Genomic DNA, 13,263 nt, shown 5'->3' with positions numbered 1-13,263 from the left:
GGACCAAGCATCGCTGAAGTTTGGCGTTTGGCCGCTAACTTGGCTGGTTTAACGCCAGGGTAGCTTGCGCCATCGGCACACGTGATGTCTTTGTACTTGTTCCCATTATTTATTCACGGACGGCAAGCCCACGGCAACGCGCCCTTTCACGATTGCAAAAATAGCAAGTCTCCATGGGCACCACGAGTTTCGAATCCTCGCTGTCCTCCAGGTGGCGTATTCTTTTTGAGTGACGTCACTCCGCCGTCATTTCTTGGGGTTCCCGGATGAAGACGTCACGCAACTGCTCGGTAGAATAACAAGATTTTTTTTCCCTCAGAAACAACTAGATGGTAAAGCATTTTGGTTTTTAACGATCTAAGGTAATTAGGTATTTCAATATGTCAACACCAGCGAGGCGAAGACTCATGAGGGACTTTAAAAGGTGAGTACCTAAACCCCTGCTCATGAATTGTCGGTCCTACTACGGGCTATAGCTGACTTGCTTGGGATGGTTGGTTGCGTTTTTGTCAATTGGCTGCCTAGACTTTTGCTGGCGTTTCATGCTTTAGTGGAACACATTCTATATATCGAGCAGGGTTTCGTCACCGAAGCTCCTACGTGTATTTCGTTTAGCGGGGTGGTAATTGTGCGTGTGAACTTTTCCTGTGAGCTGCTTTGCCACTAAACTCATCTGGGCGTAATTTCCTTCAGTTTTCTCACTTCCCGGTCATACTAGGGCCTCTTTTCGTGTGAATTAGCCACGATGTTCGCTTACTGAATACTGCAAATGTTTCCTTATGATACTGTTGTGCACGTTTAGAAACGTCAGCTGTTGCATCAGTCAGTCTTCGTTTTCGACGAGCGCCTAGGCCTAGTAGGTTTTCATTGCCTGGCTGACCTTGAGTGACGAATGGTTTCTCCGTTAACAAACCGTTAACGTCTTTATACGAATCCTTCTGCACTGTGTGAACACTGTACACACGGCTGGCAGACTTGAGAGCAGCTCTCGCGCTGCTGTCAGGCAGCGAGAAACTGCGTAGTCAGGCTGCGTTTTGAAGCGTCAGGGCCCCAGATGCGTCGACTCGAATGCCAGTTTGGGCAAGTCAGAAGCGCGTTGCGAAAGGCTCCTACCTACAGCGATTTAATTCCATGGACCCGCGATCCGCATCGCATATGCATCGGGCGCGCCTCGTTCCGTTACTCGCGAGCGTACGCCCATGAGTGGTGGCCAGGTAGTAGTGCGGCGATGAGTTCGGAGAACGCTGTCCGCGCTGCGCGAGATGGCTTGTGCCCGGTAAGAGAATTATGAATACATGCATAGATACGAGATTGATCAGAAGTACGCGTGGGGAGTTATTGGACTGTCTCTCATGGCAACATTTCAGTCGTGCCGACCTTCTAGCAATGGAAACCGTGTTTGTGCTTCGTGTGTGTGCAGTTTAGCGTTGCGCAATGTGTTCACGCTTCGATTGCCTTCATTGTAGGTTACAAGAAGATCCCCCAGCAGGTGTAAGTGGCGCCCCTACCGACAACAATATCATGATTTGGAATGCAGTCATCTTTGGGTAAGAACTCGACTTATTAAAGGTTGTTGCATTTCCCAGGAAGAGTGTTTTGTAAAAGAAAGGGAGGGCTGCATACGAAACTCTGGATACGGTGGAGTCGCATACATGTGTGAGCTAATGTACTGAACAGAGACAGGCAGTCTAGTTGGCGGTTAAATATGAAAGTCATTCTCGTAACCATCCAAAGTGGCCTGGAAAGTTTACCAATTGGCAATGGTTGGAGTGCACTCAACATAAAAACTGTGCAGCCTGTAAATGTAAACCATGTTTAAAGCAAGTTTCTGTTCCCCTGTGTGCGCTCGTCAACTTCGTTTGAAGGGGACCCAAGTGAATTCGCTGATGACATATGTCCAAGTGGACTATTTGGCCATACTTGAGCACCTTTGTTTATTTATAGCTGGCAGCAATAAAGAATCTGGCTTATCTTGGTCATGTTGACTTTGACCAATAGCAGGGGCTGACATTCATACTTTTCGGTGCCCAGAAAAAAGAAGCATAGAAGAAGGAGGAAAAACATGTACACAGGATGGAACACTCTGTTCTGTGTACATGTGTTTCTTTCTTGTCCATGTTTTTCTTTTTTTCGCATGTCAAAATGTATGCCCCACCGCGGTGGCTCAGTGGTTACGGCGCTCGGCTACTGACCCGAAAGACGCGGGTTCAATCCCGGCCGCGGCGGCTGAATTTCTTGAAAGCGAAATTCTAGAGGCCCGTGTGCTGTGCGATGTCAGTGCACGTTAAAGAACCCCAGGTGGTCGAAATTTCCGAAGCCCTTCACTACGGCGTCTCTCATAGCCTCAGTCGCTTTGGGACATTAAACCCCAATAAACCAAACCAAACCAATCAAAATGTATGTACGTTAACCATTAGCCAGTATGATCAAGATAAGCCAGACAGTTTCTTTTGCCGCCGCGGTGGCTCAGCGGTTATGGTGCTCGGCTGCTGACCCAAAAAGACGCGGGTTCGATCCCGGCCGCGGTGGCTGGAATTTCTTTGGAGGAGAAATTCTAGAGGCCCGTGTACTGTGCGATGTCAGTGCACGTTAAAGATCCCCAGGTGGTCGAAATTTCCGGAGCCCTTCACTTCGACGTCTCTCATAGCCTTAGTCGCTTTGGGACGTTAAACCCCATAAACCAAACCAAACCAGTTTCTCTTGCAACAGACACTACCAAAAACTGCTTGCTTTTCAGGGTGTGCGTCAATGTGTTCATAGGTGACGTCACCAGGCTCAATGAGAGCACAAGAAATGCTGGCATTCTTGTTGAAGACTCTTTTCATGTTTTTTTAATTGTGCCTGAATGTGCATGAAATGCAGTAAACACCCTGTACTTTCTGTAAAATGTAGAATTAACTTTAGGGCTCCTTTAAGTGTTTAGGAAAGGAAAATGGCATGTTGATACACATGTCACATAGCATTCTTTCATTTTGCTAGCCCTCATGACACACCCTTTGAAGATGGCACCTTCAAGCTGACCTTAGAATTTACAGAAGAATATCCCAACAAACCACCCACAGTTCGGTTTGTTTCCAAGATGTTCCATCCCAACGGTGAGTCTTTTCTGGTTGCAACAAAAATGCGCTGCTTGGCTTATAGTGTAAGCTGTTACAAATGTACAAATGAGTGGTTGAGCCCTGACTGCTGTTTTAGCTAAGGCTTATCTGAGCGTTAAACTGGATCAAATTTTCGTGAATGCATTGTCTGTATGTGTTAATGACCCGTGTTTGTCATGTTCTATGCATGGAGTGACTGGGGGAACCATTGTAAGAGGAGTTCTCTGTTGATAGCACAGACTTAATTTCGCATTTTGACTAGCAATGGCATCAATTGCGACTGATTAAACAGGTCTCACGAATGCTCAGTGTGGGGTCCTTTGTAGCGCATCGGAGCCTGTTGTCAGATGTTGCTAGTGCACTTGTATGTGAGAGCTTGATTTGTAGCCAAAACATAGTACTGTGCCACCTTGTTAGCTGAAACGCAGCTTGTTTGGTTGGTGTAGTATACGCAGTTAAAGGGACGCTGAGGACAACTTTACGGAAGACTTAACAGAATTTTTATTATCGTAGTCGGATACTAGTAAAGAAAAAAGCGGCTTTTCTACTTTTTTTCCCCTTTCATATGCCACTGGCTGCTTTGTCATTCTAGGAGGGTCATGAGAACTGGCCAGCACCATTGGCTGGAAGGTGGTCCTTCGATAGGGAAAAGCCGCTTTTTTCTTGACTTGTATTTGACTGTAGTGAAAGTGATTCTGCGGCTCTTTCTGGCTGCTTTAATGTTCATTCGGCAGCGGAATATGCACATATTGCTGAGAAGATTGGATTTTAAAATCTTCCTGCCACTCGATTCAAACTTGCGATGTCAAGTTCAAAAAGGATTCCATGGTCCGTACTTGAGTGTTAATGTTAATGTAGCCTAGCCTTGAGGATCTGCCTGGAAAAAACTGTCTTGCAAGCCTGCTGTGAAAATGGACGGGGGTGGTGGTGCTTGTATTTAATTTATTCACTTTTTTCTGGCTTATAAAAGCGCCGTTTTCAGTGAACGTAGCCATTTTGTCATCAAAACGCAGTAGTCTGTCAATGCAGACCAACTTCAGTTTCTCCTCAGTGGTGACGAGTGCACAGGCAAGGGTGTTAGCCTTTGGTCCCATCGCCAGCAAAGCAGGGGAAATTTTTGCTGTGACCTAGTGTTTCCTTCCAGGATGTGTCAGGTGTCAAGTCTGGATGACCAGACATAATGCTACATTCTGGAAAATGTGAAATGGGCAATACTTGAAATATTTAATCGAAAAAAATTCTCAAGTGCAAGACCAGTCCTGGAAACAACTGCAGCTTCCAAAACTTTATGAGTGTAATTTATTTTAGCTCTCATAATAAAAGTCATGCGGAATCTCTAGCACAGCTTGTCCTTTCAGGGACTTGTTCTGTGAAATATTCACAATGAACTGGCAGTGCTGTTGTGTTCCATTCAGCAGAGTAGTCTTTTTCTTTTTGACCCACTGATGAAAAGTTCATAGTGTTGGTAGCGTTTCGTGCCATCTCCCATGACTGATTGCATCTGGTTGCTCATTTCATTGTATGATCTGCTCAGCAGTGCAATCAGGCGTCTATTCAAGTTTGCTGTGGACATCAAAGTTTGAGGGACATGGGTTCACGGAAAAATAATTCTGTGTTGCCTCGCTAGCCAGCTAGCTGTTATTCGTTCCAGCAATGGAGCACGCATGTCTCCATGTGCATCAATGCTTTTTATTGATCTGCTTTGCCCGACTGCATAGAGGGAAAAAATTTTCCGCTGATCCGCATCTCGCAAACTTTTTTACAGCAATGTACAAGGAAGATAAGAGTGGAGACCCCTGTATTCTCACATTGTTAATTTTATTATCAAGAGGTTGCTTTCATGAGCATCTTAGTGGTCAGCAAAAATTTAATTAAAGCCTTGTGATTTGGGTATTGAGCTGGAAGTTATGCTAACACAGTTTTAATTCGATTACATCAGTCATAAGCCTTGATGCTAATCGTTTCTTTATTGTTCTCAAATTTTGCTTTGTGGTTTGATACAGTTAATCAAACCATCCTGTTTTACTGAGCTTGAATTGCTTAAAATAAACACTTCAGCAATGTTTTCTTGAAAGAGTATTTTTCTTTCCAAGTGCAGCTTTTGAGCGAAGGTACTACTTCGCAGTGAAATTCATTAATGAAGATGTGCTTGGTCTACATCAGTGGCGTTAATGACCTGCCCGACTCACTCAGTTTTTACACTGTGCATGTGTGTGTGGACAGCATAGTGGTTTCTTTGTCATGCAGATCTCTTAACGCGCATTTGTGGTCCGAATAGTGATCTTGTGAATGTACGATTAGCACCATATTGATTGGTCAGTTACTCGTCCGGAGTGAAGCTCATGGTTCTCTGCTTAGAGGCTAGTGTCTTCAGCCGGCACCGTTGTTGCAGCAAAATGAGATTTTAGTTGAGAGCTTGATTACTTGCATGGCTTATTGTCACTTCTATGCTGCCATGATCACTTTTTGAAAGTGAGAACAACCTGCACTTGTATTCCTTTTCCTCCCTTTGTTGCTTAGCACTTGCGTTTGAATTGTCTCTACTGCGTTTCATTTGGTGCCAACGGTATACTTGCATGGTATTCTCTCACAGGCTGTTCCTGGGTCAATGAATCAATCTTAGATGCAAAGACCTGGGAGAGCTGCGTTGCTTTCCTTTGTAGCTTTCTGCCTGCACTCAAGCGGTGTTCGTTATATAATTGTAGCGTAAGGAAGGTGTTATGAACGATGTGCATTTTTGACCTTTGTAAGATTGAGCTCCAAGCCTGTTTTTTTTTTTTTTTTATCAGGCTATGCAATAGAAAATAGGCAAGAAATAAAAGTGAACAAACAAATGCCAAGCCTCTTGAATGGGCCAGGGAAGCCATAAATCGATCCAGTTTCTAGTTATTAACTTGAAAAGGTTGCAAAAAAGGCGATCTATACTCCATTTCAGTAGTTCCTTGCAGCAATACCAAAGCTGCAATGAGTGCACCAGGGACATTCCGTCGTTGCAGGATGTAGTGCCAGTATAATATAGGTATATGGGATAGCGTGCTTTAAAGTGCGGGTGCGCCGAACACTTGGTCTCTACCTTCCATAGCACTGCAAGGAAGTTACGGAGTATATGTGTACTGTTGGCTCACTGACTCACACTCACTGATGCTCACTGGCTCACTGAATCACACATGTGGGATTCTTGCGAAATTCTAGAGGCCCGTGTACTGTGCAATGTCAGTGCACGTTAAAGAACCCCAGGTGGTCGAAATTTCCGGAGCCCTTCACTACGGCGTCCCTCATAGCCTGAGTCACTTTGGGATGTTAAACACTCACAAACCTAAATCTTATGGCATGGCTATCAAGATCATGATTGGCATGTGTGAGGGAACAAGGCAATCATTAATCATGAATTTCTTTTAGCATGCCTGATTCAAACTGTACTCTTAAGCTAGGTTTTGTTTAGCCTTAAGCTCGAGTGAGCAGAGGCCAACGTACATGCCCTTGAAATGGCTTTGCTAAAGCATGCGAACCCATCAGGCATGAAGTTTGGTGACTGCGTAAGCACCGATGCCACTGTAGGCAAAGATAGGACAGAGACATGCGCAAACCAATGAAGGCCTTCTGAAACTTGTTGTGGGTGAGGAACAGAGGGTGCCATAGGCAGTGTGCTGAAGGCTATTTAACTATGTGGATGCCTTTGACCTTCGACCTGCTGAAGCAATAAGCAGGGTCTTGGGCAGGAAGCGGAAGAGGCTGTCATTGCTATGGTGCACTATGAGAACTGTAATACCTTTGCCTGTAAACTGTTCACAAGGTAAAATAACTGCATAATTTACTAGAGAATTGCAGATGTTTGTGTTTCTTGATTGTATGTAGTTGTAGCAGCTCTCGTCAACTTTGTAAAATTAGGTTTCAACTTTTGTATCGTTTACGCTGCTGCTATGCTGTTCAGCTCAAGTAATTTTGCTGGCTGGATTGTTTTTTCCCCGCAGTGTACGCTGATGGTAGCATCTGTCTAGACATTCTTCAAAACCGGTGGAGCCCCACGTATGATGTGTCTGCCATTCTCACATCCATTCAGGTGAAAAGACCCTTTGCCCTCCTGCCCCACTTTTGCCACTTTAGTTCAGCATTGTGTGTGCAGCTTATACAATGTTGCAGAGACAACTTTATTATGTGCTGCCACCTAAAGTGCCAAAAAAGAAAAAGAATGCACTGCAATAAGCATGTTTTAAGAGAAGCCTTTTTCTTGAATGTCACAAAAAAAAAACTGGTCTTTAGCTAGTTCAAATCTTTCTGTTCATATGTCCATGGTGCTTATCTACATAGAACAAGTGTCTCGCCTTTGCCACAAATGGCCTTGGAGGCGATGGCAGTCGGCCGTCTGAGACCTTTGACGCCCAAAGGGGGGGGGGGGGCCTTTGAGAAGCTGCGATCGCAGCGCCATTCAGTATAGAAAACTGAAAGTAAAGAGGAGTAAATCCAAGCAGCCCGAGATCTATGAAACATTTTACAAATATAAAAAAAAAGCGTGTCTTGATCTGGTTTCTGGATGTGTCTTCATATTATGCTACGATCTCAAGACAGTAAAAATGTAGTTGCAACATCTAATGCCCTTGCTGGCCAGGGTGGTAAACAAAATCTGCTGCTGCTGCTGATTAGACAAACTATCAGTGCTGTCATGAAGGATGTATCATGAAATAAATTTCTAAGTGCAGTGAATGAATAAAATACTCCACTCCAATGGTGGAATTGTCACTTCTGCCTGTTTATGCAATGCTAATGATTGTAAATTCTAACAGCTGTTCCACCTTTGAGCTGCACCGTGTAGCAGCGTCACTGCTTCTTTCAGGTCTTGCTCCTTTGGTGAAAAGAGGCACCTTTGCTGCAAAGGCCTCTGAGGACTGCTGTATGACAATGTCGATGTATACATTAAATTTATGGCCTCGGTCACTGGTGTCTCATCTAAAAAAAAGGTCTTGTAGTTTTCTGACAACAGTGATCATTATTATGAATGAGCTTTGCAGCAAAAATGGTTTTGTGTCGATTGCCCCGTTAGTTGCCTCGTTAGTGGCAGCAATAGTACTTGGGTGTAGTACCTAGCAGTGCTCCTGCTAACTGTGAAAAGTCTTCGTATGGCATAAAAATGACTGATTGCTGTACTGTTTCATTCTGTGGTACAGTCGAACTTCAGTATAACAAAGTCATACTTTTCCCTGAGGCCCTGCATCAATGAAAGTCAATGGGAACAAAACAAAAATTGTTATTACAAGGCCTGTTGATATCAGCTCCTGTTTTTACACTTCGTCGTAGCTATTTGTTCTGCGGCGTTGTTGGCAAATGCGAGATAAAGCGCGAACCGTGGCACAAATGCTTGCCTCTCCACCACTAGTCACCCGTGTAGTGAGGCAAAGCCCACCGCCTGCCATCCGAGCGAACACAGCCTGGTGCTTGGCAGTTCAGTGTATCCATTTCATGGCAAACCGAATTCGATACATAAAGTAAGAAATGCAAGTGTGTGTTAAAAATATTTAGGAACAGTTTGATATCCAATAATTCGTAATATCTGTGTTTGCTGTAACAAGGTTTGGCTGTGGTTTGTGTATGTGGAAAAAAAAAAAAAAAACTCCCATGGTGTTTCATGCATGCTAGTTGATTCCTTCAGCTTCGCTTATGCTCAGGTTAAAGACGACGTTACTTTTTTCACATGAAAGTACCTTCCCACTAGTTCCTGGCATTCTCATGCACGCTGCCGGTGTCCAGTATTTATGCATGTGCCCAATATGTTTATATTTTTTGCTTCCCTGGCTGGTAATGAAGCTGAATAAGTCGCTCCAGAAAATTGGAGGGGCCACTTAAGCTCTGCCTTAAGGGTGCACTGAAGAGGAATCTGAACTCGTCTTTTTGCCACGGGAACTCAAATCTGCATGTTCCAAGCATTCTTAGAAACGTCGATTTATTGCCCTGTGTGGCTGATTTTCCTAATTAAATCAAATTAGCGTCCGGCTCCCGCCTTTCTTTTTTTAATTCTCCCTCGTACGGTGGGCGGAGTCGACCAACGCGGGGAGTGCCTTTCACCCAGTCCCGTGGCGGCTTGCCGCTCTGCCATCGGCGGAGTAATACGAAGTAGTCCGTAGAAGCAAATAGTCCGTGCATATTTTTATTTCTGCTGGCTTATTTTGCGGTTATATTATCTGCGAATGAAACTATTTATTCACGGAAACCTAAAAAACAAAATAAAGCGAAAGCAAAGCCTCCACGGAGCTGGCTGCAAGGCACTCCACGCGTTGGTCGACTCCGCCCACCGTACGAGGGAGAATTCAATAAAAAAGGCGAGAGCCGCACGTTAATTCGATTTAATTAGGAAAATCAGCCACACAGGGCAATAAATCGAAGTTTCTAAGAATGCTCGGAACGTGCAGATTGAGTTCCCACGGCAAAAAGACAAGTTCAGATTCCTCTTCAGTGCACCTTTAAGGGTATGGCACACTATCCTAATGGGTTAATGCCCATATATGCAGAATTAGTCATTACTTAGAATTCCTGGATCCCCGAGAGTCCTCATACCACTCCTGGCGCAGTGGTGCTGAGGTTAAGTGATGCAACACTACCCTGCGACCCTGCGATGCAAGGCGCTGCCACCGGTGGAGCTTGTGCGACACTGGTTGCTCTTGCCATGCAACCTCTAGCAACCAATCATTGATTCAGCTGCCATGAGCTTCTTCGTGCTACTGCACTAAAAATCCCTGGAGAGTAAAAAAAAAAAAAAAAAATCGGGGCTCTAAGGGCTGTAACCTCCTACTTGCCCACATTCTGCTTCGAAGGTCTCCCTGTGATTGGCCAAAATTTTACATCTTCTTAGGAGCAATGTGCCTCATCTGCTTAGCCCATATGTGCCTAGCATCCTACATGTAGGACACTGCTTATTTGCGCAGTAGCACTAGGAGTTTATTGTGTGAAACCTTGCATCTACTAGCGTAGGTTCAAGAAGACCAAAACGTTTCTTGTGCAAGGGTTGATTTGTGTGCATTCAGAAAGATGTGCCAGTCTTCTCTCGACACTATTTTTTTTTAAAGCTGGCCCTATCGACTTCATCGTAATTCTGCAAGAAAAACAAATTTTTGTGCATTGTCATTAGGAAACCATCATTTGTGATGAGAAATGTGGTCTACGCCAAATGTTTGAAGCTTTGCTGCTCATAACAGGTAGCGAATTTGCCTAGTATCCTACATTGTAGGGTGGCTCAAAAGTCAGCATGGAGAAAAATATTTTTGCAAATAAGAGGTTGGTTCAGAATCTTGAGGTGAAGTAAACAAAAATATCTTAATTTTTGAAATTTTTGAAGGTTCAGTGTAATATGTGGGTTAATGCCTTACTACAGAAGGTAGAGCAGCAATTCTTTGTTTGACATGTTGCATACTAAGTTTTGCATATACAATTGAAGCATCTTTTTTTTTCTTTCTTTCTTAACATGTACAGGCACGGCCATAAGTAAACGGAGCACGCTATTACGTTCTAAGTGCAATCATGCTTTCTCCATTGGTAATGAAGAAGCTCGTTTTGTCTACAAGAAAGCCCACCAACCTCCGCTACCAGCATGCGCGCACCACTGCTGGAAATTTCAGTTAGGTGACGCTTGAAAAATATTCGAAGACAGTTGCGTGCTCCGTTTACTTTTGTCCGCACCTGGACATCTAGTAGCGTACCCCTTAGAGTTCACTGCATCTGTTTCATAGAGAGGACGAGCGTGTCACATGTTTTGAAAGCAGTACAGTGGCAGGTAACTGTTCCCCTGTGTACAGTGCCATTGGTGTAGAGTATGAGGGTGCATTACTTTGCGTGCATATTTGGAGGTCGGTTCGTTTGCTACCTTGGTGCATTGTGCATGACTACCTTATGTTGTGCTGAATGCTGTGCCCAGCATTGAGAGTGGGCATAGTTGCGCCAGCTGATGGGAGTGTGCTCCTTTGCAGTCTCTGCTGGACGAGCCAAATCCCAATAGCCCAGCCAACAGCTTGGCAGCACAGCTGTACCAAGAGAACAGACGGGAGTACGAGAAGCGGGTGGCCGCCATTGTTGAGCAGAGCTGGCTCAACTTCAACGACGACGAAGGCAAGGAATCCAAGAAGGACGCATCCTAGCTTCTCCTGCGACTGGAACACCACACCGCTTGGCCCTTCCCTCCCCCACTCCCCTGACGACAATGCCCTTCCCCCCCTGCAAGACCAGACACAAAAATAGGCTAGGGCGCAGAAGAGACTGCTGCGACCTTCTAGCCACCCCCGAGAGAGAGCAGCAAGCGGACAACAGCCGATTAAAACAGACTGGAGACTGTTGCTTCTTCTCAAACTGCACATGTTTTCTGTGTGCTGGCTTAGCAGGGTTGTTTTCATTTGTGTGTGGACTTGAGTCTCGGTGGCTGCTCTGCTGAGCACAGCTCATTTCCAGAGGGCACGCTCCACGGGGGAGAGAGCGGCATGCTCTGCGAGTGCCGGTGTTGTTTAAGAAAAAAAATTGTGCCCAGCATCTTGCTGTTGAACCGAGGAGGGCCACAGCTTATGTCAGCATTTTGATGAGGTTGTTTAATCAGTGCGAGCTGCACCGATAACTCCGATAATCCATATTGGTTGGGTACATAGTTGTGTGAACATTCTTGCTGCCTACCCTACTGAGTTTTCCCAACCCTGTGCTTGTGGACTGACTGTAGTGAATGGTCTGGGCAAGCTTCTACACCCTTGACTTGTTGTTCTGAAGTGCTGTAGGACACGTGGAGGGTCCTGTATCTTTCTCTTTAACATGCCTGAACTTACCATGTGGGATTGCTTAGCCGCTGGTATTGCTGGTGCAAAAACAGTGCTTGAAAGGTTTTCAAATGCTTGTATTTCACATACTGTTCACTTTAAAAAGGCTTCTATTGAATGTGTGTACTGGCAACTTGCAGCAGTAGCTTTTACACAAATTATGGCCATTCATGCATTCATTTTCTTCCCTGTGCTTGCTGACTGCAATGTAGCTTCATGAAAAATTGCCTGATTGAGTTACCCTTTGGTATGCCAGTGGAGCTGTCTTCATTCTCCGCGTCTCCCAAGTTCGTACACTTCAGAAACAGGTTCTCTTAGCACCAGAGTGGCACAACACAACAGTGGCTGCAATTAATGTCACAATGCCAGTTCCTCACAGTGCTTTGCCCGATGCAGCTTGTATAGGAGGCCAGTGTGCAAGTTTGGAAAATGTGCTTCACTCTGGGAGTTTGTGGGTCTTCTCTGCATGCATGCTGCAATATGTTTCTAGTCTGTAAATTCCGAACTGTGTCTAGACTGTAGACTAAAATGCCGGCCTACTGCTGCTGCTCTAGGCATTCATTGCCTTGGCTTTTGAGCCTGACCTCTCTCTCACTGCACTTTTGTCACCTCTGCACCGTTGTGGCAGTGCTTTCATTTGGTCTTGCGTGTGCAGTCACAACTGCAGCATGAACGCACAGAGCATCTGCGAGCCGGGGGCACTGAGCTGCCTGGGGCACTGCACTGGGTTTCCTGTCTCGACGGTGCCATAGCATCAGCTGAACCATATGTCATGCTTCCACAGGGTGCGCACACTGCAAAGCAACAAAATTCCTGCTGTTACACCTTAGCTGCAGCACCCATTGCTTTAGCATCACACACACTGTGATAACTGTGTCTGCCGGAGCTTGCAGCTGTGGTGTCCCCCAGCTCTGTCTTGTGAAGCGAGCTAAGTGTATTATAGCTGACAGAGGAATTCATTAGTTGGCTCTCTCTCTTCTTCCCTGTGTGTGTGTGGAGCAGATTGCCTCGTCATCCAGCCTGTGTGCATTGCCTCTCGTGCACACCTGAAAAGTGGCGTTGATCAGACGTACTAAAATGACAAATAAAACCCCACAACCGGCAGTCCTTCACGCCTAATTTTCATGCCTGCAAGAGGAAAAGGTGGCTTCACCAGTGCTCCTTCCAGCACGGTGGATTTATGCTGCCTGTTTTCGAGGGTGTTTTTTTTTTTTGCACACACAGTTGGTGCATTGGAATTTCTACCAGCAGGTCGAGATTCCGCATGGCCACTCTGCTTGTGTGCTTCTCCTCAAGCTCCACTGGTTGAAAGCAAACCATCAGCTTCTGCTGCGCTTGCACAATTCATATTGGCAACTGGTGCAAGCAAGAGATGGTGGCAGCTG

The 13,263-nt window shown here is 45.3% G+C and overlaps 1 protein-coding gene across 1 annotated transcript; it reads left to right on the top strand.

Moving 5' to 3' along the window:
* The first annotated feature begins 230 nt into the window (after positions 1-230).
* Ubc6 (ubiquitin conjugating enzyme 6) lies at positions 231-12,982 on the top strand. Its single transcript, XM_089565771.1, has 5 exons — positions 231-424; positions 1,467-1,547; positions 2,980-3,095; positions 7,070-7,158; positions 11,051-12,982. The coding sequence occupies exons 1-5, from the start codon at positions 381-383 to the stop codon at positions 11,216-11,218; spliced, it is 498 nt and encodes a 165-aa protein (XP_089421897.1). The 5' UTR covers positions 231-380; the 3' UTR covers positions 11,219-12,982.
* The last annotated feature ends 281 nt before the right edge of the window (positions 12,983-13,263 follow it).

Source organism: Amblyomma mixtum, chromosome 1, assembly GCF_055824585.1.
Source record: "Amblyomma mixtum isolate Tamu chromosome 1, ASM5582458v1, whole genome shotgun sequence".
NCBI lineage: Eukaryota > Metazoa > Arthropoda > Arachnida > Ixodida > Ixodidae > Amblyomma > Amblyomma mixtum.
The sequence above is the reverse complement of the archived record's forward strand: the minus strand, read 5'-3'. Positions and strand labels throughout refer to the sequence as shown.